Below are 26061 nucleotides of genomic sequence, written 5' to 3' on the forward strand. Positions count from 1 at the left end.
TGCCCTCCTTATGGAGTGTAGAAGGTGTAGCCATGACCACACTGGTGAAATGAACGTGCCAGCTGTGGTCATTTGCCATTTTTTTCATTCATAGTTTAACTTGTAGGTCAGTATGTTAATTTTCATGACTTTTGCTACATTGAAGTTTAAAATATTACAATTTTGGAGATGAAGGAACTTTGGCCATTACCTGGTTTAGAAGCCGCGTTAAGAAAGTGGAAACAGTCAGAGAATGTTCTACAGCCTTATATACCAGTGGCTGGGTTGCAGCTGAGAAAAGTCTGGGCCATTAGAGTCTAACCTAACCTAGAGAGATCCTCTGTGTAAACTTTTAAAAAGCTTGTTTTCTGTGTCACTTTTCAAACACTCCCAGGACCTCCTAACTTTACTATTGTTTAACATGTGCCTCTGAGTGTTAAACTTCTTATTTAGAAATTCCCAATTTGACTTGAATTTCTAGATATCCCTCATACATTTTTATTTATTTTAGATGTACAGTAAAAAGTTAATGTTTTGAACAAATAAATGACTTTTTTCTGTTCCTGCTGCTAACTGAGATAATAGAACAAGGTATATCAAGTTGGTTCAACTTGTTCATTAACATAAACACACACATTTAGTAGAACTAACAAAGATATATATGTATATATATTTGAAGAATTATCAGCTTAATGCCCTGATTCTAGCAAAACCCATTTAGCTGTTAATATTCTCTTCTCTATTTTAATGACAGCTTTTTAGCAAAATAATTCATGGGAAACAATGTTTCACATGCTCTTTCATAGTCACATATAAAAATGTACAATTCAGCAGTTTTAGTATATTCATGTAATTATACAACCTTAACTACAGTGAATTTCTACCACTCTCCTACCCCTTGTCCAAAATAAAAACAAACCTGTACCTATTAGTAATTTTCCCCATGCATTATCTCTTCCATTTCCAACACTGAATATTCATGGCTCTGTGACTTTGCCTATTCTTTACATTTCATATATATGAGGTCATATAGTGTACACTGAGTCATTTGTTCATTCTGTGGTAACACTTTAGAGGCATTGCCAGACTGTTGTGGAGAGCAGCTGCACCATTTTGCACGTTCATCACCAGAGTGTAAGGGTTCTAGTTTCTTTACTGTATATCTTCAACCCTCTTGCTGATGGCATTGAGCCCAGAGCCCAAGTGTGCCGAGTAAGTATTCTACATGAGCAACACCCTTTCCCACACCTTGTTTACGACCGCCATCCTCTTGGATCCATTTGTATTTTGTTGTGACTTTGATTTCCCTAATGGCATCTTTTGATATGCCTGTGGATCACTTCTGTATCTTCAAAGAAATGGCCACTCAAATCCTTTACCCGCTTTCAATTGAGCTTTGCCTGTTTTTGATTTGTGGGCACTCTTTACATCTAGAAATTAAACCCATATCATAAGAATGATTTTTAAATGGTTTTGCTAATTCAGTAGGTTGTCTCTTTTGGATGTTGTGCTTTTCAGTACAAACATTTTAACATTTCTTTATTTCTATATTTTTATTTCTATTATTTTTATTTACTTATGCTTTTCTTTATTTGCTTGTTTTTTTTTTTAAGAAGTCACTGACTAGTCTGAGGTCATAAGATTTACTACACTTTTATTTTCTTCTGAGTTTCAGCTCTTCAGTTTCCATCTCTGGTCTAGTTTTTGCATGTAATATGAGGTAGAGGCTTCCCTTCATTCTTTTCTCTGCGATTATCTAGTTTTCCCTTCCCTTTTTTAAAGCTTTATTTATTTTATGTGTAAGTACATTGTTGCTATCTTCAGGCACACCAGAAGAGGGCATCAGATCCCATTACAGATGGTTGTGAGCTACCATGTGGCTGCTAGGAATTGAACTCAGGACCTCTGGAAGAACAGTCAGTGCTCTTAACCCCTACCCCCCCCCCCCTTTTTAAGGCCATTCTTTATTGAAATAACTTGGCGTTCTGAACAAAAACTAAAAATGGAGCTTTACTTCTGAACTCTCAGTTCTGGCCCAGTGACAAGTTCTATTCTAACACCAGGACTACATTGCCTTCATTGTTTTAACTTGGCATTAATATTTAAAATTGGGAAGTATGATTTGTATAACCTTTTCCTTTTTTTTTTTTAAGATCGAGTCTTGAGTCCTTACAATTTCTAAGCAAAGTTTATTCTATAGAAATTCCTTCTAAATTCCTATAAAGAAGCTGTTGGCATTCTGATAAACACTAATTAAAATTAATCTTAATTTTAATAGTTTTAAAGCAGATTCCTCAGGATTTTCTATAGATAAAATAGCATTTTCTGCCAACAGATACAGCTTTACTTTATTACAGTTTTATCTAGGTGCCTTGTATTTCATTTCCCTAATAGCCCTAGCTAGTACAGTATTGGTCATCACGTGAGAAGAGTAGAGGCCTTTATCGCACTTCTGATCTTAGAGCAGAGTCTTTCATCAGATATAAGCTGTGCAGTTTTTATGGATTTTTAGCAGGATAAACCTGTTCTGTATTCCTAGATTTTTAACATTTTTTTCCATCATACTAATTCCTTTTAATGATTTCTTCTTTTACGCTCCAACAATGTGACAGTTTTAATATCTGTACATTGCCAAAGACAACAATATCCATCGGCTATTTCAAGAGAAAAAAGAAACTTGATAAGGAAAAGTTCTTATAAAAATGTTACTATTTTTAAAAAACACAAAACTGGGTCTCAGTTTTGCTACATTCAAATCTGAAGAATTCCTGGGTGTTTTTTTTTTTTTCTCTTTCATATAGGAAGCAGTTCTTATATAGAGGATATGAATAGAGCTCCCTTGCTATCTGGTTTATAAGATACATTATTATTTTGAAGATTAAAGTTATTCATTTCAGATAATTGATTTCTAGATAATTGTTCTACAAATGATTTTTTTTCTTACTGCAAAATAGAAATGTAAACTGTTTATTTTAAATGATCATGTATATGTGATCTGTTTTTTTGTTTTGTTTTGTTTTTGGACAGTCTTCCACCTGGTTTGCTTTGGAGGGGTTGTGTTTTTGGACACAGGCATTTTTAGTGTTTAGTAAACTTCTGCACTAGTCTTCAAACAATGCAGGAATGCTATGATAATCTCATAGGACATTTTTAAAGCTTTGTATGCATAGTAGAATAGAAAGTCCTAAAGAAATTATTTACCCCAATGTACCTGAGACACGGGGGGGGGGGTGTTGTTTTAATTTTCAATAATAAAAGTAGTCTATGATAGTCTTGAACTGCAACCTTAGGCATAGTTCTGCAAAATGCTCTTTTAATCCAAGGCACAACTTTGGTCTCGATAATGTGAGGTTAATATATTTGTAGAAAAAATATTTGATCCTGTGGCTTAATAACATTTTTATAACTAATTTTTTCTAAGGTATGATTATTTGTAAGCTAAGTTACTATAAGAGACCACCTAAGGACTTTCATGCTCTACAAGATACAGTACTCACCCATCCAATACAGAGAGTGAATAGTAATAATATGCTAAATTATTTAATGAAACAGATTATGTGTATTGTCTAATTCCAAGTACACTGCTATTGTTTACCCCCTTGCTTTGCTTTGCTTTGCTTTGCTTTGCTTTGCTTTGCTTTGCTTTGCTTTGCTTTGCTTTGCTTGTTTTGTTTGAGATGGGCTTTGGCTATGTAGTTCAGCCTGGCCTCAAATTTTCTTCTTGTCTTAGCCTTCCAAGTACTTGCATTACAAGTGTTTGCCACCACACCTCGCTGGTAGTTCTACGTCTTTCAAGACACATTAATGTTCTGTCACTATTACATGTGGCCACAAAGTCTTAGGTTCCATGACAAAGAGAAAGAAAGATTCTTAATGGGATTTTAGAAGCTTTACCACATGCAGAACCTGCTAGTAGTCAAGTCCTGAACTCATATTGGATAGAGTAGCATAATTGAGATTTGCTGGAGAAAGATATATTGGACAGTAAGAAATAAATACAAACATCATATTTCTAAATAGATTCCTATCCCTTTCCCCAACTACCACTTCTTAAAAAATTCTACTTGAACATTTTTTTCTTTTTGTGGACTCTTTACTCCCTTGCATCCTGATACTTATTGGATAGTAGGCTTTTTTCAAATTGTTGGTTTTTTGGTTTTTGTTTTTTTATTTTTAAATCAGTTCTTCAAGATGGATTTTTTTTCCTTACTGTGAAGACAGCCAACTTTCTTTGCTGGAGAGCTCCTCTGGCCTTGGTTATTTTTGAAATTAGTGAAGTCACCATTTCCCCTGGAAGAAGAGGATCTGCAGTTTATTCTAATTGGAAAGATACAAATGACCTGGAAGAAACATAACAGTGTAAAAAGACCAACTCATGTCACACAATTTTAACATTGAAGAATGAAAAGGAGACATAGTTCTTCTTAAAAGAAGACACCTGCTTGACTTCTGTGTGAGAAGAAGAGCTAAGCTAGAGCCATCTAGAGAAGGAAGAGATGGACTTGGGAAGGCTCATGTTTTAGAACTTTGGAAAAATGTCATGGACCTTGCTTCACTAATACCCAGAAGACTGAAAAGCTCTTGATGAAGGGGGAAAGATCTGCTGAAAATCAGAGTAACTCCGTGATGAAGAAAGTAAAAAACAAGTGGCTGGTTTTCTTGGACTTCTAAATAGAGCTGGTTCATGGATTTTCTTTCTTTTGAAATGTAACAAAATAGCAACTTTTTTCTATGTAATCTTGGCACATGTAACATTGCTCAAGTCCATGTATTTGTCACCAATCCACCTCCCTACCTCACAGGGATGTTGTGAGGCACATTTTAATGGTTCCCACAAATGTCTATAAATACTAATTTATGCTTAGCTCTTTGTTGATAGTATCTGTGTATTTTCAAAATTATGTCTTTGAACGAATATTAGGTAATATTTTCTTAAATGGAAGATAATGGCATTGTATTTGGTTCATTAGTGAGCATCCTTGTATAAAGAATAATTTGGCTGCATGAGATGTTAAATTGGTTCTTTTACAACTGAGCCTTTATATAATAATAATAAAAGCTATAGTAAAAACGTCTGGGTTTCCCTTTTATTTAGATGGTATTACTATACAAATAAAGATTTGATGAATATTTCATAGTATATAGAAAGAAAATTCATATCTACTAAATCAGGGGAAATCAAGAAATGAATTGAAGAATTCAAGTTTATACTCAATAATTATAAATAAATAAAATTATTTCTTATATGACTATATCATTGAACTATTTATTTTATGATTTAACCTATGTGTTGTTTAAAAAGAAAAGCAAACGTAACTCTAGGACAGTGGGTTTCAACTTCTGGGTTGTGACCCCTTTTGTGGTGGTCAAATGACCCTTTCACAGGGGTCATCTAAGACCATCAGAAAACACAAGATATTTACATTAAGATTCATTTAAAAAGGATTCATAGAAGTAGCAAAATTACATTTACAAAATAGCAATGAAAATACTTTTATGGTTGGGGTCATCACAACTTGAGGAACTGAATTAAAGCCTTGTAGTGTTAGGAAGGTTGAGAACCACTGCTCCAGGTGGAGAGTATTGACGGTGGTGTCCTTGGTTGGTTGGTTGGGTCTGCAGTGCTGGGGAGGAGGAGCCCAGAGGGCCACATGTACTGGGCCGCCACTCTTAACACATAAACCACAATACCTTCTGATAAGCTTTACAAACGTCACTGGAAACCTCCTACCACTGTTCTATAGTATCGCTGTAAGCCACCCAAGAGAGAAATGTGTGGGGATGGGAACTATACAAGGGACCTGTCTTTTGCTGACTCAGTTTAGAGAAAGAAATTACTTAAATCAGTTCCCATCCCTCCTGTTCCATTCTTTCCCCTAACCCGTGTGTGTGTGCATGTATGTTTCTTTGTTTGCTTTTGTTTTTGCAGTGCTGAGAATCAAACCTAGGATATTTACAAGTTTAACAAGCTTGTGACCAGTGAGCCTTATCCACAACCTGATTGCTCATTTAATAGTTTTATGATCTGCAGTCTTTTAAAGATTTCATGTATATCTATTGATCTAAGTAGGGGAAAGTGGCCCATAAGTGTAGTTTACCATATTCATTTTAATTTATACATTTGAATACTTAAGTAAGCATATTTTGAGAATTTTGATCTCTTGGTAAAAAAATATGTAAACAGTGAGCTGTGTAGTAAATTTGAAAACAATCGTAAAATCACTGATAAAACTTTATATATAAGAATTAATAAAATAAAGCTTACAGAGTTTATCTTGAACCTCACTTTTTATATACCAAAAATTAATTTTAATTTTCAGAAGCCAGTTATTGCTTAAAATACTTATTACATAATACATCTAATAAGGTATATGCTTACTTTTCTAGCTGATATATTATAGAAACAAATATTAAAGTTAACGAACATGCTTTGGAAATAATGGAGACATACAGTAGTACCATAGTAGTGTTAATCTGTCTAATATTTAAAACAGTGCTTTCTTCTACCAATTTTATTACAGCAATAATTTATAGGCTGCATCTTGAATCTAATTTAACTCAGGAAGGAATAAATTTCTTGGGAAAATATGAATTCAGATTGAATATCCTTAATTTTGGCATGTGAAATAGAATATGATTCTTGAATATGAAATGCTTCTAAATCTGAAACCTTTTTTTAAATACTAGTAGGATGCCACAAATGGGAAACGATGTATCTGGTCACATGTGGCAGCTCATCGACTACACTCAAGTGGACCAGAAATACTGTATAAAGTTATCTTCAGACTATGTTAGTAAGATATATATAAAACATAAAGCGAGTATGTAAGGCATTTTAGATAAGGGATGCTTTAATCTGTAATGCAATGGTTCTGCCACCATTTTGGTCTCTAAAAATGCAGAATGTTCTTAACCATGTCAGCAGTGCCGGGATTGTGTGCTCAGGCTCAGCCACACTGCTACTCACTTAAGCACATGCTTTGTCTCTGGGCCACAGTTTTCATCTGTTCGGTAGAAGAGAAAAGGTAGCATATGATTTCTAAGCAAGCTTGACTTGGTTATCTTAATATGAGCCCGCCTTTAGTCAAGAAATAGGTAATATATCCTCTCACTGTCTTCTGCGGCTGTGCCTGGAGTCAGCACTGGCTTTATCATTGTTAAGACACAGTGATGTTACTGTGCTATATAAAGAAGCACATTACATTCAGCAAATTAGCTAGCTCTGCCTTTAAATATTACGTTAGGAAAAAGTAGTATTTTATGCTTTGGCACAGTATGCATGCATAATTGAAATTATTTAAATCCTCCCAGATGGCACTACAGATTCAAAATGTGTGGTATATCAGATACTATTCAACAGTAGACTCTTGTAAAGTTAAAGCACTAGACTAAGATATGGGATAAATTCATAAGCTCATGGGATGAATTATTATAATGAGATAAGTTTCAGAAACATATTGCTATTTGGTAACGAAACTTAAAGATGGAGACAGGTTGTTTAAAAGTTTTTAGGTTGAATTAAATCTATACTTGAACATTTGGACTTTAGCATCATTACTAATAATTAGGCTGGGAATATAGTGAACAGTGAAGTCCTAAATAGGGGTTAAATCCTACACATGCACACATGCATGCAGGCACAAATAAACAAATGGCAAGCTGAAAATAAATTTGCCTGTAAAGTGGCTTTTTTAGCATCATTGTACTAATCTATGGGAAATGATGACATCAGATAAGCAAGTGTTTGGGGGACAAGCAGGATATAAATAATCAATGAGTGATACACTACTATGTTTGGAAATTTAGTATAGTCATCTAGTACCCTAAATAGTGCTAGTTGATATTGTACATGTGAGTCATACCTGCCTGCCCAGCCAGCTTTATACTAATTCATAAAGCATTTTAACCAAGGACTAACAGAGACCACCCTTGCATTTAAGTCTCTGAAATTCAATAATATCAAATGAAATGCCATCTTTGTTGACTTTTTCATTTTCCTGGGAAGACATTTGATAATGATTCATTTATTCATAAATATTAGTTCTAAAGTCTGAATGTCAGATGTATGCAATATTCTTAGTTCCTGTAAAGACTAAGCGGATGAGGTGTATAGAAATCTACTCGTTAAGAGTAGCCAGGTTTGTATTTATCCTGTATTTTTATAAATTTTTATTTTGCCTCATAGGAAATAGAACAGACACAATTACCCATTTTTTTACAGAGGGAAAAAATCTGAAAAATAGGAATGTTAGGGGTTTAAGGATTTTTTTTTAATTCTTAGAAATTTTCACACATATATAAATATATCTTTGTGATGTCCACCCCCTTCACATCCTCATTGATCATCTTCCCAGGACATGCTCCTCCTAACTTTTTTATTTTTTACAACCCACTGATTCCAGTTCATGCAGTCCCATGAGCATAGGTTAGGGCTATCCGTAAGAGTGTTGGCAGCCTACCAGTCACCGTACCTTGGTTAGGGAACTTTTACAAATCTGTACGAACCAGAATTAGAACTTGACTAATCCTCTCTGTCTCTGCTTAATTTTTTTCTTTGGTCTGTTGGAAAGAAATTGTAAGTCTCTAAAGGAAAGCAAACTTCAAAAATAGTGATTAACAGAATTTAGCCATTATTTCCAACAAAAATAAGTTAGAATTGCCTAAAAAGTAACAGTTGAAATATAGTGAGTACTGAGTCTGTATTACGTAGTAATTTGAGGACATATTAGGCATTTAGATGAAGCCAACGTGGTCATGCTCAATTTATTCATTCTTGGCAATTAATGTATTTGATCCTGTTTACCTCCATTCTTCTCCCTCCCCAGTCGCTCTGGAGCCTTTCTTCCCAAACTTTCCCTCCTGCATTCAGGCTCCCCCAGCCCCTAACATCCAGCAGAACTTAATAAGTGTTGCTTGCATATGCATGGGTGTAGTGTTACTTACTGGATCATGGGAAACAACCTGTGGCTATACCCCTGAAGAAAAATGGATCGTCCTTCCCTTAGCCTTTCAGTCCTCAGCTAAGGGTGAGGCTCATAAGTCTCTTCCCCCATCCATCCTGGAATGCTGGCATGCTTCCTTCTGTATAGAAACTATAACTGCTGTTGATGAGGCCATGGCCATGCCATGTTCAGAAGACATCTTACAATCCTCTCACCATCTTCTGTCTCTACGATTGTTTTTATTCCCCCTTGCTAAAGTTACCTGAAGCTTGGAGCAGGGGTGGGCTGGGGGGCGTTGAAAAGAGGTCCTATTTAGAGCAGATGACCAGATAAATGTTCCTGCCTTAATCCCTGCCCGCTGCAAAACAGAACAAAACTTCTCTGTCCAAGCTTGAGCATCACTGATCTATAGGTACAAACAAATACTTTAGAAGACAATTTGACATTTTGTTCATTTCATAGTTGTAATGGTTATAATAGTTAAAGTCTAGTGCATATGCTTATGTGTTTGTAGCCTTAGTAGTCTTGATTATCTTTATATTTTCATAGGACCATTAGGGGAACTTTGAATAATTTACATGAGTGTAGGCCACAGTAAAATGTCCTTGTATGTGATTTCTTTGTTCTATAACTAGGTAATGTAGAAGTAAGACTACATCCTGTATATTTACCAAGTAGCTGTCAATCATAGCACTGCATAGAGCTAAGCAATCCATTTCTGAAATCACCATAGGATCAGCACACATTGACACACATGCTGTATGAGTTCTTCGATTCTCATGTAAGCAATATTGCAAACCAAGACCATCTAGAGAGGCCTTCTAAGAGTTGAATCTTCCAACATCACTTCAAAAGAATTTTGTAAAATTAACATATCCAGAGGTTAGGGTACTTGGAAGGCACAGTTGTCTCTGTGGTGTTTAATTTATGTGCATATTGCATATATAATCACATGCACTGAAAATCACTTAACAAGTGATGAGGGTAAAGTCACCATCCACACCACTTACCTGGTCTATCCTCATGCAGCACCTAGGAGCTCATACACCTTTAGATGCTCAATACATGACTGCTAACAGAGGGGCTGACTAGTAGGTACTGCCAGAAGGGCTTTTGATGCTGCGCTTGACCACTATATGATTTTTGTAGGTTTAAGACAGCTTTGCTCTCATCTTTAGATCATAGAAATAACATCTGGAAAGATGAAAGAAAAATTTGAAACAAGCTTTAAGAATAAAGAATAGGAAGAAAGATGTATTTTTTCGTTTTCTATCCTCTTAAGTTTTTTGAGGACCATTGCCAGTTTATTTATCTTTGGCTCTCACTGTCTGGTATGGTGTTTGACATGCTGTAGAGGCATCACACACATTGAATCAGTGAGTGGTTAATTTTTCTATATTGGACTTTTCCCCCTTCTGTTGTTAAGGTAGAAATCCCTTGAGGATGATGAAAACACCTGAAAATATTAGAAAACACTATTGATTTACTACGTTTAATACATTGATTGCTTGAATTAAGTTTGTGAAATATATAAACTGGTAGGCTTGCTATTTAGTAAATAGCCTTTCTGTGACCATGGCACGCAAATACATATTGAGTAGTTACAGTTATCTGAATTGTGAATACATTAGTTTTAACCCTTGCAACATCAGTAGGAATTGTAGTTTGTAATAAGTAGTGTTGTTGCCACTTTAAAAAAGGAGAACTTGCAAAACATTTATCCAGAGTCATCCTGGAAATTGCAAACAGAAACTTCAGTTTCAGTCCATCTTTTTAACTGAATTATAGATGCTGAGAAAATGTTCTTGAAAGGATAAATGTATTCATTTTCCTTTGATTTTCAGGCACAGAATAATATAACCTATTGAAGTAGTAATTTTTATTTTCCTCCCATACTTGACTTTTTTTTAATTTACAAGTCTAAGTAATTAGTGTATAATGTTGCCTCGCATTGCCATTATCAAAGTGTGGGCCAGGGAAGGGGGAAAGGGGTGGGGAAGGAAGTGGGGCTGCTTGGCTGCCATAGTAAGTACTTTTGTCATGGCTGTGTTAAAATAACTGAAAGAAATAAGAAAAAGAAAAAGCATTTGTTTTCCCTAACCAATAGAAAGGCTGCAGTCTATCAAGGCAGGGAAGGCATAGCTGCAGCAGTGGCTCAGATGCGGGTAGTAAAAACCTAATGCCACCTGTGACATCACAGCAGACAGGAATCAGAAGCCCAGGCTCCAAGCCTGGCTCTAACCCTCAGTGTGCCCCTTCCCAGCAGCCTGCTGTGTCCACTTTTGTCCTCTTAAAGGTTCCCAATGCAGAAACTCCAGGTGGAGACCGTTTATTTAAATGCACGAGCCCATGGGTAGCAGTGTGAGTTCAAACCATAACTGCCTCTGGGCCATCTCCTAATACAGAATGCATTCAGTTCAACTTCTATACTTTCACAGTTCCAACCCTGCAAAATTCCACAGTCTCTGCTAAAACTCAAGGCAGACTCTTAGCCCCTGTAGAATAAAAAGCACATTACCTGCTAGGAATATGCAGTGGCATAGAGTAAACATTCCTATTCTAAAAAGGAAAACTGGGACATACCCAGGAAGACGGGAAGCCAGCAGGGCAAACACCAAACTCTGCAGCTCCTCATCAGACATGTGCCGCTCCTGGTAATGGCATCTTGGCTCCCAGCAGGCTTTGCAGCATGTTCTTCTGAACTGCAAATCTTAAATATAGACACTTTAGATATTTCAAAATCTGCTTCATATAAAACTCAGAAGACAAAATGTATGAATACCCAAATTTTGTTGGATTGTCAGACAATTGTAACTTGCTAAGACTTTGTGAAGAGTCTATAAAGTCCAGTACCGTTTACCCTGCCAAGGGTTTGTGTGACAGTACAGTGTTAGTAAGTCCAGTCATTTTAGGTTTCCCTGCTTGCACTTCTTTATTCGCTTTTATAGAAATGTACCTGGAGGTGTAATTTTACTCTTAAATGCTTCTGTGGTGTGGGTTCAGCACCTACCCAGCTCACATGACACCCTGGCACTTAGTCCCCAGCAAACTTAAGATGAACAGCTTTGAATACATGATTTTTTGAAGAAACAACATGGCAGCTAGACTTTCCTGTCTACATTTACATAGTTTCACCTAACGTTTTCTACAAATCAGTAATAATTACAGAGATACAGTCTATCTGGTTGAAAAATAAGTCATCAGTTATAAATGCAAACACTAAGGCATTTATTCCACCAGGCTGTTTTTGTGGGCGGGTGTGTGACGGGAGCGTTTCAGAGGCTAGGACAGTGTGTTTTTTGTGCTTCATGAAAGATGTTAGCCAAACCCTGAACTGTGTTTAGTAGGAAGTTCCTGGTTTCACCACAGCCCTCACTTGTCCATAGAAAGCAGCCTAGAGAATATTGATAGAAGTAAAATAGTACTCTGAGCAGTCTGCATGCACGTGTATTATAACTGTCTACTTCCATGTAAATACCGGCATATGCAGTCCATTCCCACAATGTAAGCCTTCAGACTATTGAAGAATTTCATCCCAAAGGATGGAGTGATAGCCCAGGTTAAAAGCACTGACTGCTCTTCCAAAGGACCCAGGCTCAGTTCTCAGCACCCACATGACAGCTCTTACGTAGCAGTCTCTAATTCCAGTTTCCAAGGGATCCAGCGCCATCTTCTGGCTGTCTGGACAACAGGTACAAGACCTACGTGCAGGCAAAAGACCCGTAACACAATTTCAAAAGAAAAAAAGAATTTCAGCCTATCTTTGGTATTTTTATTTGTGACTGGCATATTCTGATCTCACTAAATTTTACTAACTAGCATTCTAAACTCATTAGAATGTAGTTTTTCAATGATTTCTGCATGACATTCATCCTCAGCACCCTGTCATGTGACCACATATAGCCAATTATAGGTTATCTTGGGCAGTGAAGCTAAGTGACCATGTGAAAAAGATAAGTTATAGCCCGGTGAGAGAAACTGTAAGGTAGGCACCCAGTACAAGTCCCTAGTCCTTCATTGTACCTGGAAGTTAGTTTTCATAGCCTTTGCATGTGGATAGTTTGTGTTAGTTCAAAATCAAATTCATGTCAATGAAATATATTTGTAATATGATGATGTCACATGAAATATTCTTTCGGAAGGTAAGTGCAGTGATGCACACCTTTAATCCCAGTACTTAGAGTGCAAAATATTTGGATCTCTGAGTTTGAGGCCACTCTATTCTAATAAGAGTGCTATATCAGCCAGGACCACACAGTAAGACCCTGTCTCAAAGACAGACAGACAAACAACAGAAGTTCTTTAAAGAGCCTCAGATTGCTAAGAGGATTGTTCAGATCAAGGAAGGCAGTCTTTGTGATGTGAATGCTCAAGTTTGTCACTGTTACTGGAAGAACAACAAAGAACATTTTCATTGGCCCATTTCAGTTGTATCATTAGCCTACAGCTGAGATATTGACTCTTGCTCAACTAAGTTACTAGTGTGACTCCATTCCCTTGGCAAGTAAGTGGGCTTTTTGGATTACAGGGGTCTTTACCACCATCCAGGCTGATCAGGAAGACTTGAGAAGATAAAGCAAAACCTCCCCTTAACATAGCAGTAGGTAATGAACCAAGAGGTCATTCATTCTCTGCCCTCTCCCTTGAGGTCATTTGCATAGAGCCTTGAATTGGGGCCCTTACCTTTGCATATTATTTACATAGCTTAAATATGCACTAGCGGAGTTGGAGATAATGAATGTATCTTATATGACAACAGAAACAAATAAACATTTGCTCATGCCATCACTGAAGCATTAAATAGTTTTGTCTTTTGATTAAAACCTCTTCAAAAACAAAATTAAGCTGTAAAGTTTTCTGAATCTGAGTACCATGTAATGGCCATTTAAAATACTGACTGTGCTAGTGTCTAAAAGATGAAAAGTTTAAAATACTGATTAGTGCTAATATCTAAAAGATAAAAAGTTTTCATGGAAAATATTATTAAAACATCCATTTTCTTCCAACCAATTATGGCTCTGGCAAAATCTCTGTTAATGCTGTCTTTTCAATTCTGCCAGTTCCTACAGTGATTTCTGCTTCTCGTTTTTCTCCAACAATACTTAATAGCACACCAAGCAGTTTTTACAGTAAATTTTCCTTAAGTGACTATCTTTGGAAGAAAATGTATTTTCAAGTCCTTTGAAAGCTAAATCAACATATAGGTAGAACATTTATCTTGACTAGGTCATGATTACAGTGTTAGAATCTAGCAAATGAGAGGACAGTTTTGAATGTAGTTGACCTCAGTTTTTGAAAAGACAGATACATATTCATAAGACTTGAAAGAAGCATCAATTTTCACTTAGTAAGGAAAGCTCATATCATGGGACGTTCTCAGTAGGGAATGCTGAGGAGAGGTTTCTAACAGAAGCCTAGTAAGTGGGTAGTTGTTTTGTTGTTGTTTGTCTGATTTTAAAAGGGAAATCAACATAAATACAGGTGTCTATTAATATAATAGATTTGTAATTTGTAGTATCAACTTGGGCCAGATCTTTTTTAGTTTTCATTTGCTACACTTCCCAATGACTCTCGGGAGCAGCTACCCTCTTTTGGATGGGCCCCAGTCCTGCAAATTTACTGATACAGGGAAACTATTTCAATGTTTAGGTATTTAAAATATCTATTTGAAAATTGAGTCTTTTATAAATAAACATAATTGAGTAGGAATTTAGTGTCCACGTCTGGTTTCTTACAAAAAAATAGGCTGTAAACTTTTAGTAGGAGTCTCTGTGGGCTTTAACATCTGATGTTAGGAGCCCCCAAGACTGGAAAGTGGCCATAGAATTGTGACTTCTTGCGGTCCTTCAGCTGCATGTTTCTCTCACCATAACTACATTAGGACAGAAAACAGCAACCACAGGAGGCCAGGCAAGACGTGTACAGATGTGGCACACATCTGTAGTACACCTTTAAAGTAAGATATACTTGTCTATGTGGAAACATTTTCACTACACAGGATACAGTTATCAGATCCAGGACATTTCTGAGAGCCATTATGACTCTCTCCATCTTAGTGAGTAAAAATGGAGCAAGAACTAGATTTTCTTTTTTCTCTATCCAAAGTCTAATGGGAAGCTGCAACAGCTGAATATTTCATGAGCTAAACACAATAAAGTTCAGGTCCCACTGTGTCTCCTTTTGCTGTCAGACATCAGCCTCTGGCAGCGGCATTCCCACTGTAACTTGTGTTTACTCATTTTTGTACTTTTTCATTAACTTGCTGGATTTGTTGAGATCTATATCAAAGGTTTAGACTTGTCATCAGTACCATATCTACAACACCAAGGAAATAAGCTTAAATAATTCAGTGAGTACCTGATACTAACTTGACTTGAGTTACATCTATTTCAGTTATTTACATCACTGACCAAAAAGAGCCCCTTTAAAATATTTAACATTAAGTCTCTAGCTTTTTCTTAGCTCACTGAGATGCTTTTAAGGCTCTTTACTGCTTATTCATACGGGGAAGGCCCTAATATTTGAGCACTCATTACATATTTCATGCAGGCTATAAAGATCATTATTAATCCTTATGTTACTGATGAAACTCAGTGAGGCTAAGTGGATAACCCAAGACCCCATACCTAACTCATGTTGGAGCCATCCAACTCGCAAGCCTGTGCTTTAACACTTGTTTCAACAGTCAGTTCTTGCTTAATGTGCACGCTCTTCACAGTTGAGAAGTATTTATAGACGGCCAGAGAGGCCTTCTTGTACATTTGGAAGTAACTTCATGAATTTTATAACTTTCTTAAAGGCGGTGATATTTTACTTTCCTTATAGGAGCTAGGTAAATTTTGTATTTTAGCTGATTTCTAAAATGTCATCGATTGTAAAACATACACTGCATTTCACCAAGGAAAATTATTATAAACTATAACTATGGTAGTTCTTTTAGACAAAGACCTTAATACAAGCTACTTTTGTTAAAATTGTGCCTGTGGTATGGGAGAGTTCGTGTACATGTGTGCACATAGAGACCAAACATTTACATTATTTTCCTTATTTTGTTTTCCAGCTACATTTTTGATAGGGTTTTTCACTGAATCGGGAAACAGGCAGCTAGACTATCTGGACAGGGAGCCCCCACTCCCACCCCTCCCGACTTTAGGGATTGCAGGTATGCACAGCTGTACGCAGCTGTGTACATTGCTGCTAGGAATCCAATTTTAAGTCCTCATGCCAACACTGAGCAATATCCCCAGCCTCTACAGGCAGATTACTTTTCTACACACCTGAGGTATACTAACTGATTTAAAGAGTTCTTAAGACCTCATTGTGTCTGGAGTCCCACTCTTCTGATTCATTTCTTGATGCTACAATTTTATTTACTTGTTTGGAGGCAGCTTATTCTGTATAAGTCCGGGCCAGCTTCAGACTTGTGGAAATCTGTCTGATTTGACCTTCTGAATACTGGGATGGGGCAGAGGAACACAGGTTTAAGGCTAGCTGGGACTATGTAGCAAGACCCTAACACCCACACCCTGGGGTTGAAGGAAGCACCCTGATTAGTAACAGTAGGCTTTGAGTATTGAAGTTATGGGTTTATGCATAGGAATTAATGGCAATAGGCTTTGAATATTGAGGAAGTTATGGTTTATCCATAGTCAGAAGTCCCCTCACACACCTGGCCATTTGCCTATCAAACTCCAGAGCTCTTACTCTTGTACTTCCTTTTGGCAGATGTAGTGTTTATAACAAAGAGTGTTCTTCTTTCATTAAAGGGCAATTTCTCTTCTTTAGAGAGACAAGTTGTTTTAAAAAACAAAAATTTGCTGGGTGTGGTGGCACACGCCTTTAATCCCAGCACTCTGGAGACAGAGGCAGCAGATCTCTGAGTTAGAGTCTAGATGGCCTACAGAGTGAGTTTCAGGACAGCCAGGGTTATGTAGAAAGACCTTGTCTAAAAGAAGAAAAGAAAAGAAACTAAAACTTAGATCCTAAACTGTTAAATATATCTTTTTGTCGTTCTTTTTAAGTTGAACTAACTTGGAGCCAAAAGTTAATACAAAAACACAAGCATGTTTAGATCAGTACCACTTTGATTCTTCCCTTTTCGGCTGGGAAGTGAGGAACCAAGCAGCATGCAGACTTCAGATCAGCCAGTGCTATGTGGTGTTTCCACTTAAGGACTACCTTCATTCTTGAGACAGGGAAGCATATTTTTAAAAGGAGGAGGAGCCTGTTCATACCCTATTTTTAAGGACTTTGAAAAAATAATCTAAATATTTTTCTTAGTGCTACATTATATACATGGGTACAGAGTACAGGCTATAAGTGATCATTTAGAGTGTCCAGTGACAGATCCAGAGCCCTGAAGGCCTAGCAGGACGAGACTGTACAAGTGTCCTAGGCTGCACAAGTGACATGGGCTTATTCAGAGGTTCAATAAATGCATTATTCGTACATCAGTTTTTGAAGTACTTTTCTTTTTGATTTTATATTAACTTAATAATTCCATGAAGCTTAATACTTTCCTTCTAAAACTTTGACTTTAAATAGAGGGAAACTGAATTTGAGATCCAGCATAAAGAAACTCTGGTGGTGGTTTCCTTAAAGTGTTCTGACCTCCTTGTGGAGTTGAAGCTCAGGGAAAACTGGTTGGTCTTTTCTGAAGGGAAATGGAAACTTTACTGAACAACCAAAAGCATCCACAAGAATAAATAATTATTTTGCTTTATCCCAGCATTCAAACATGAGATCATAGTGTTTCAGTGTCTCTGAATCATTAGACAAAGTTGCCTTCTTCCTGAGTAATTAAGATTTAACTTTCACGACCGTCTCTAATAAGAGACTAAGTCCTCCCCAAGAACACCTGCAGTGTTTGTGCCTTGGTGAGAATCAAACTCAGGGCCCTGGGTGTACAAGGCAAGGAACAACCTCCTCAACATTTTTAAAAAATATCTCTAGGGGTGGCGAGATGGCTCAGCAGGTAAAAGCACTGACTGAGTCCTGAGTTCAAATTTCAGCAACCACATGGTGGCTCACAACCACCCGTAATGAGATCTGACGCCCTCTTCTGGTGCATCTGAAGACAGCTACAGTGTACTATGTATTTATAATAATAATAAATCTTTGGGCCTGAGCGAGTGGGGTTGACCAGAGCAAGCAGGGCCGACCGGAGGAAGCAGAGGTCCTAAATTCAATACCCAACAACCACATGAAGGCTCACAACCATCTGTACAGCTACAGTGTACTCATATACATTAAATAAATAAATAAATAAATAAATAAATAAATAAATAAATAAATAAATCTTTAAAAATATTTCTAAAATATAAAATACCAACTTAAAATTACAGTATCAGAGCTAATCCAAAGGTATCAATTACTACTAAATATCCAGTAGGAAGGAAACCAGTATCTTAGAGTTGAAGATAAAGGAACATCCTTTTCCCCAAAATTGAGAAGGATATTAAAACGTATATTTGCATGTAAGAATTAAACACATCTGGAATAACAGTCATAGAACTTTCTTTATAGTATGGCAGCCTTTGGAGTTTAGGGAAGCTGAAGTTGTGTGAGTCACTCTGATAAATGCATTTGCATGCTTTGTAGCCAGAAGGATCTGTGGATAGCCACAGGGGAGGCTGTACAGAGGTTGGATAAGCACACACACTTGACACTGTATTTCACTGTGCTTTAGTAATATGATGTCTCAGGAAACAACTCAAAGTACAGGAACTCGGAGTATCCTCTGAACAACTCAGATTTACCCTGTGACGACATTTTGGTAGTAGGCAGACGACTTTTAGATCATGCATTCATCTACCTTGTAAGCAGTGTCAGAGAGTGTAGACGCCTGGGACTGGAGCGGTGCTTCGCCAGTGAAGAGCCTGTCAAGAGCACCCTGGCTTGATTCCTAGCACCCACAGGGCAGCTCACTTTAATCCCAGTTCCAGGGGATCCGACACCTCTTCAGGCTTCCTTGGGTACTGTGTATAAGTGATGCACACACATACACATATCATGCACATAAGACAATAAGAATTAAGGAGAAAACATAAAAATTTAATATTGAACTATTCCCCTATGCTGTTTATTCCAGGCTACACAAGTCTAAGATCTAGTGTACTGTGGCCATGTGTACTACACTATGAAAAAGAATCTGATAGGAGAATTTTCTTCAATATTTTCTTATTTTAGTGTAATCAACTATGGTTTGGGGGCTCTGAAGAGTAAAAAAAATTAATGTGAAAATCTCTTAGCTTGACTGTGCCAGATCTTAATACATGAGGGACTCAAGGTACACTCACGGAAATATACAAGTATATTAACAGACTGGGTACCTTCTTTTTCTACCCTGGGTCTTTGACTTTGCTTGGGTTTCTTACAACCCCAGCATACTTGCTCCTTGTGCCTTGACTGTGTAACTTTTCTTCTGTATATCTCTGTTGTTTTACTCCTCCTTCCCTACCCATTTCTTATCACCATCCCTGCACCTCCTTTTCTTATCCCGCAATGCAGCTGCTCTGCTTCCTGCCCACCCAGTCTCTTCCCATGCCAAGAAAACAGACACCATAGAACAATTCTGAGACAGTTCCACCAAGCAGTCACAGAAAGAACACATAAACACTCATAAGAAGCTTCTTATTGTATTTTTGGTAGTAAAATAACTTTATTAAAGAATCTACATACAGTGGCATTCCCTAACTTATCTAACATAAATTCACATACATTTTAACAGTTTGTATATTTGTAAACCTACAAACACAAGGTTTAAAAGGTTCTCTGTTCTATAAGGGTCTCTGTGCTCGTTATAGTTAGCCCCTTTTCTGTAATTTCATTTTGCAAATCTGATATACAATACTCATCAAAACATAACTTCATACCCCTCTTCCCTCCTTCGACAGCATTTTTGCGTTCTCTGTCATGACTGCGTACCTCCAGTATGAGTGGAGACATACAGCATTTGCCTTTTGCGGGCTGATGTCCTCATGTGGCATGATGTCCTCGAGGTTCATCTGTGTTACAGTCAATTACAGAATTTCCTTCCACTACATGTACCTGTATACTTCATTTTGTTGGTCCAGCCACCCACTGAAAGACACTGAGTTTCCCTCTACCTTTTGACCTCTGTGACTAACGCTGTTATGAGTCTTTATGTCTTAAAATATTTATCTCTTCAACCCTGTTTTACTAGTCCAGTAGCATATTTTGCTGGGCAGTTTGATATTAATATACATGTTTTGGGCTCTCTTTTTTTCCTCCTTGTGTTTCACTTTGATTTCTAATAATTTTGTGCAATTATATTAATTTCCCTGGACCTGTCAAATCCATTCTTATTTCCATTATTTTTAACACTGTCACTTGATTCTTGCTTGCAGTTTCCATTTCTCTGCCAAAATTCCCAATCTGATAGAGCTTGGCGTCTCCTCTTCTAGTAAGAGCCCATGGATGCTTCCCCTTTTGATATTTAGTGCTCTTTGGTACACATTGCAACCTATTGAATGTTAAATATTGCATAAAAAGCAACAGTGGCTTAGAGCAGTTGTCCCTTTTATCCATGGGGGATTGGTTCCAAGACCCTTTGTCAGTACCGAAATCTGTGGGTCCTCAAGTCTCTTACTTATGTCAGGTTGAATGGTATTTGTGTATTTATCCCTCTGTACACTTAATCTTAGATGAAGTTGACTCATATAATAAATATGCTATGTAAATACTTAACACTTTATTATTTAGAAAATAATAAGAAGGCTGTTTATGTTTAGTACACAGTAATTTTTTCCGTATCTTTCCAGCCAGTGGTTGAGTGAGCCCACAGATATGGAGGGCCAGCACTGCATTTCAACCTCTACTTGCACATGGCTCTTGTGTTAGTTTAGGAGTTCTGTCGTCCTACCCAGGGTTTAAACTCGACTTTCACCCACCTCCCGTATTAGTTTGTGCTTAGTGTCAGTGCTGACCTGCTGGAAAGATTTTTCCCACAGTTCCTGATACCTCCTTTTGGTTTGTCTTATACTTTATCCCTTCCACAAGGGGAAGTTGCTGTCAGCTTGATGGTAAGGACACAACTACCTTCTAGTAGCTTGTGAATTCAGTCTTGTTTTTGGAGGGTCTTCTATGGGAGTTTCTTACCCCTCTTCGAGACTGGAGACCCTAATCCTAGACTATTTTCTGATCTTCTAAGGTATAGAGATTTGTCTCTTGTTTCTCAGCTATAATAGGTCATTGCCTGTGTGCAGAGAACTAGATGTAACAGTTTGAGATTATCTTGTCCAGGAGACTAAGCCTAGGCGGGCTTTATAGGCGTCACATGGTGAGGGCGTCTCTGTCCATCCAGGCCTCCTTTGTCCCCCTCTCTTTCCAGTCTCTTACCCATGCTGCTTCTAATAGAAGATGAGCTTGCAGGGAAGTGCAACACCTCTGCCCAAGTATGTGCCTCCCCGCTCTTAGAAATGCTCTTTTGTCTTTGTTTTTGATTTTTGTGATAGGGTTTATCTGGGTAGCCCTTTCTGTACCAGAACCCGCTCTGTAGACTGGACTGGACTTGAACTTTATCTGCCGAGTGCTAGGATTAAAGGTGTGTGCCACCACCACCCAGCTAGAAATGCTTTTTAATAGCTTTCTTGCTCATAAACAGATAATATTCCATGTATATAATCATATAATTACTTTTTTGGTGTAGAGAATAAATATATTTACCTGGATTTAACTATAGCATACTGGACATTTGGGGGGTTATACCTTAAACTTGAGCCTTCTTAAATCTAAATAAACAGCAAACTTGACGATACTAGATGTTCCGGCTAATTTTATGTCAGCTGACACAAGCCAGAATCATCTAAAAAGAGGAACCTCAATTAAGAAAATGCCTCCATAAGATCCAACTGTCAGGCACCTTTTTTTTTTAACCTTATTCACTTTACATTCCACTCACTGCCCCTCTCCTGGTCACCCCTTCCCACAATTTTATCCCCCATTTCCCCACTTCTCCATACCCCATCCCCTTCTCTTAGGAGTGGGGCCTCCCTTGGGTATCCCCTACCCTGATGTACCCTGGCACATCAAGTCTTTGCAGGGCTAGGTGCATCCTTTCCCAGAGTCCAGACAAGGCAGCCCAGCTACAAGAACATATCCCACAGACAGGCAACAGCTTTAGGGATAGCCTCTGCTCCAGTTGGTCGAGATCCACATGAAGACTAAGCTGCACATCTGCTACATATGTGTGGGAGGCCTAGGTCCAGCCCATGTATGTTCTTTTGTGGTTCAGTCTCTGGGAGTTCCCAAGGGTCCAGGTTTGTTGACTCGGTTGGTCTTCCTATGGAGTTCCTAACCCTGTCAGGCCCTCCATCCTTCCCCCTATTCTTCCGTAAGAGTCCCCGAAGCTCCATCCACTGTTTGGCTGTGGGTGTCTGCATCTGTCTGTGTTACCTGCTGAGTGGAGCCTTTCAGAGGACAGCCATGCTAGACTCCTGTCTGCAAGCATAACAGAGTATCATTAATAGCGTCAGAAATTGGTGCTTACCCATGGGAGTTGGGCTGGTTATTGGCTGGCTATTCCCTCAGTCTCTGCTCCACAGGGGTGCCTGCATTTCTTGTAGATGGTATAAATTTGGGGTTGAAAGTATTATAGGTGGGTTGGTGTTCCTATCTCTCCACTGAGATTCCTGCCTAGAAACAGGAAGTTGCCTCTTCAGGTTCCATATCCTCAATACTGTGAGTTACAGATAAGATTAGCCTCATTGTTTCTTAGGCACCTCCCTTATCCCTGGTCTTTGTCATGTCCTGGAGATGTCCCCCCACCTCCCCACCCTCATTAGTTGCAGATTTCCATTAATTCTTATGGCCATCTATGTCAGGCATCTTCCTAATTAGTGATCTATGGGGAGGGCCCAGCCCATTGTGGGTGGTCTGGAGTTCTGTAAGAAAGCAGGCTGAGCAAGCCATGGGGAGCAAGCCAGTTAACAGCCCAACATGGCCTCTGCATCAGCTCCTGCCTCCAGGTTGCAGCCGTGCTTGAGTTTTTGTCCTACCTTCCTTCATTGATGGACAACAGTATGAAAGTGTAAGCCAAGTTAACCCTTCCCCCCACACCCCCAACTTGCTTTTGGTCATGGTATTTCATTGAAACAAGAGAGACCCTAACTAAAACACTGGAAAATCCTAGGGTCAATGTTGGAAATGTTGTTGGGCTACTGTAATATATACTTAGATGGTCATATCTTCTCTAATAAGTACAGTGGTCATATGAGTTAGGTTCACTCTAAGGATCTCATTTAAACTCTACTTCTCTAAAAACCTATCTCTAAATACAGATACTGTGATGATCTAAGAGTCAGGACTTTGATATATAAATTTAAGTTGTGGGGTTATCATTGAATGCATAATAGAAGACACTGAAAACAGAGTTCACATGTAGAGATCCTGCAGAGTGACAAGATCCAGTACAGTCCCCTGCTACAATGACATGTTGTGTGTCCTTGCTAACCATTAGTCATGTGCAGCTTGTGGCTGTTGACTGATCATGTGAAGAGTGCCTAATGAGACTTGAAACGTAAACTATTAATGTTTTATTAAATAGCCACATGCAGCTAGTGGCTAACATTTGAGTAATGCTTGGCTAATGTTTTTAGTTACCATGTAAAGACTGGAGGATCAGTGTAGTTAAGAGATGAGTCCAGAATCACAGACATACCAAATTCTTAATGGACTTTCTACCAATAGAATATAAAATAAAACTAAGAAAAATAGCATATTAAAGTGCCCTCATTCTTTCTCTATAAAGATGGTGTGGTTCATATTTAAAATGGCATTGTTTCTTGACAAGTAGATCTTAGACATAAGTCTTTACAGTTATTTTCATTTTTAAATAGGATTGACATTTGCTTATAGCAAATTTTTAAATTAGTTCAATAAGATTTCAGTTATCAGACTGAAGATCCCATTTAAATGAAACACTTCTGGGGGAAACTGGCAGGTGGTTTTAATAAAAACTAATCCATTTAGAGCTGGTGAATAGTTATATGTTTTTTCTCAGGAAGTCTAAATCTAAAATGTCATTCTACAAAGAAAGAACTTGAAAAGAGTTTCTTTTTTGAGAAAAATAGTTTGCTAAATTGATAGTTTCACTTATTGCTTCAGTGTATTGCTTAACTGGTAAACTAACTTTAGATTTGCTGTAAAATTATAAAAACTGCAGTGTCCCCATATAGCCTTTACCACGTGTCCCTTAATTATTGCCTTTTATGATTGTGATATAACCGTCAAACCTTGGGAGTCAGCACTATTGCAATACTACCAACTAAGTCTCTGCATTTCACTAACGATCCTTTCTTTTCTGTGTTGTTTCTTTGGCAGTGCTGGGGATCGAACCCAGGCCCTCTCTCATGCTAGGCAAGTGCCTTACTGCTAAACTTCGCCTCCAGTCTCAATGTGTCCTTTCTGTTTTGAAAAACTACCCAAGGATCCGACAGTGTATTTTTTCTCCTCTATTCTGGTCCTCGGTCTTTTATTTATATTTATAAAGTATTTTAATCAATTATTTTGAAGACTATCCTTAAGTTTGGGATTATATTGTTTGTCTTTGTTTTAGACTATGCGGTTATTGCTTTTTTAAAGACAGTCATTGAAATGATCTGCTGTCCCTCTCTGTCTTGTGAAGGGGGTATGATATGAATATATCTTAAAACTGGCATTAAGCTTTAGAAATTTTAATGATGGAAACTGCCTTTTATTATATAATAAAATCACTACAAAATAGTTCATAAAAACATATGCCTTGTGATACGAACTGACATTAACACAAAACCATTGAGTACAGGAAACTGAAAGGCACCACTACACAGTTTGGCTAATTGGAATAAAGTTCAAAAAAGAGAAAACATGATTTTCTTTCAAACAAAGTGATTCTCCCTTGGAAAGTTAGCAAAATAATTATCAAGAATTATCAAGAATTCCCAATGAATATTATTGCTTGTATTATAGAAGTTATTAGAACCAATTTGTTGATCTAGCCTCTTAGGAAATAATTTTATTTTAATTATAATAAAAATTTTATTGGAACATTTAAACATGCTTTTTTGTTTTTGTTTTTGTTTTTTCAAGACAGGGCTTCTTTGTATAGTCCTGGCTGTCCTGGAACTCACTCTGTAGACCAGGCTGGCCCTGAACATAAACATTCTTAATATACACATATAAATCAGTAATTAAAATAATACACTACCTGTCCCAACCTGTCATGCAAGCATCCTCGTTTGTCCCACTGAGAAAAGAAACTGTAGTGGACTTTGATTCCCTTAAACGATATCATACATTTAGGTATTATTTTTGGTTTGGGGTACAGTATATATTAACATATATCTGTGTCACACTGATCTGTTCCATCATTCTGCTAGAAGTATTTTTTGTTGTTTTAATGTTTGGGGTTGTCTTTGAAAACACTCTTAGACTATAATCCTGGTAGTAGAACTAAATATTATTGTCCATTCAGAAACAGTTCTCAGTGAAGTGATCAGTATTCTCCTTGTTGCATTTTAGTTCAGCAATCAGCAAACACTGGGAGGCTGAGCTAGCTACCCTCAAAGGCAACAATGCCAAACTCACTGCAGCCCTGCTGGAGTCCACTGCCAATGTGAAGCAGTGGAAGCAACAGCTTGCTGCGTACCAGGAGGAAGCAGAGCGGCTGCACAAGCGGGTAAGGATGGCCCTGCCAGGATTGGGGTAACTAACGGTTCTGTGGCGAAGGGAAATTTGTATGTAAATGCAGCACATGAACACCTGACATCTTCTGGGGTTATTCTTTGGTTATCAGAGAATATATATAGCTAAGTTTCAGCTTTTGCTGGTCAGACAATATTCTTCACAGTATAATGAGAGTGAAGACTGTTCAGCTTTTGAAAGCAAATGAACTGATTGTAGTTCCAGCTCTGCCACATTAGGCGCATGCCTTTGGGAACGTCTCTCTTTCAGCTCAGTACTTAATCTATAACATAGGAATAATAGATATCCTCTCTAGTTTCTTGAAAGTTAACCGAGATACTTAACTGATAGTTAGTTGTAGTAAGTTAAAAATACATTTCCCAGTGCCAGTCAGTGGTGGTGCATGCCTTAATCCCAGTACTCAGGAGGCAGGGGCAGGCAGATCTCTTTGTTTCAG

At 37.7% G+C, this 26061-nt stretch overlaps 1 protein-coding gene across 4 annotated transcripts in view; it reads left to right on the forward strand.

The window, feature by feature from the left end:
- Homer1 (homer scaffolding protein 1) overlaps nt 1-26061 on the forward strand; it is a 101373-nt gene that overhangs the window by 58325 nt on the left and 16987 nt on the right. For 2 of the 4 annotated variants that reach the window (NM_001284189.2, NM_152134.3), the window contains exon 6: nt 25443-25599. In NM_001284189.2, coding sequence (NP_001271118.1) covers nt 25443-25599 — 157 coding nt within the window. Of the gene's footprint in view, nt 1-4161; nt 5223-24263; nt 24300-25442; nt 25600-26061 lie in introns of those variants that run through there. The other 2 variants (NM_147176.4, NM_001347598.1) reach the window with 2 other exon arrangements.

This window comes from Mus musculus, chromosome 13 (assembly GCF_000001635.26).
Source record: "Mus musculus strain C57BL/6J chromosome 13, GRCm38.p6 C57BL/6J".
NCBI classification, from domain to species: domain Eukaryota; kingdom Metazoa; phylum Chordata; class Mammalia; order Rodentia; family Muridae; genus Mus; species Mus musculus.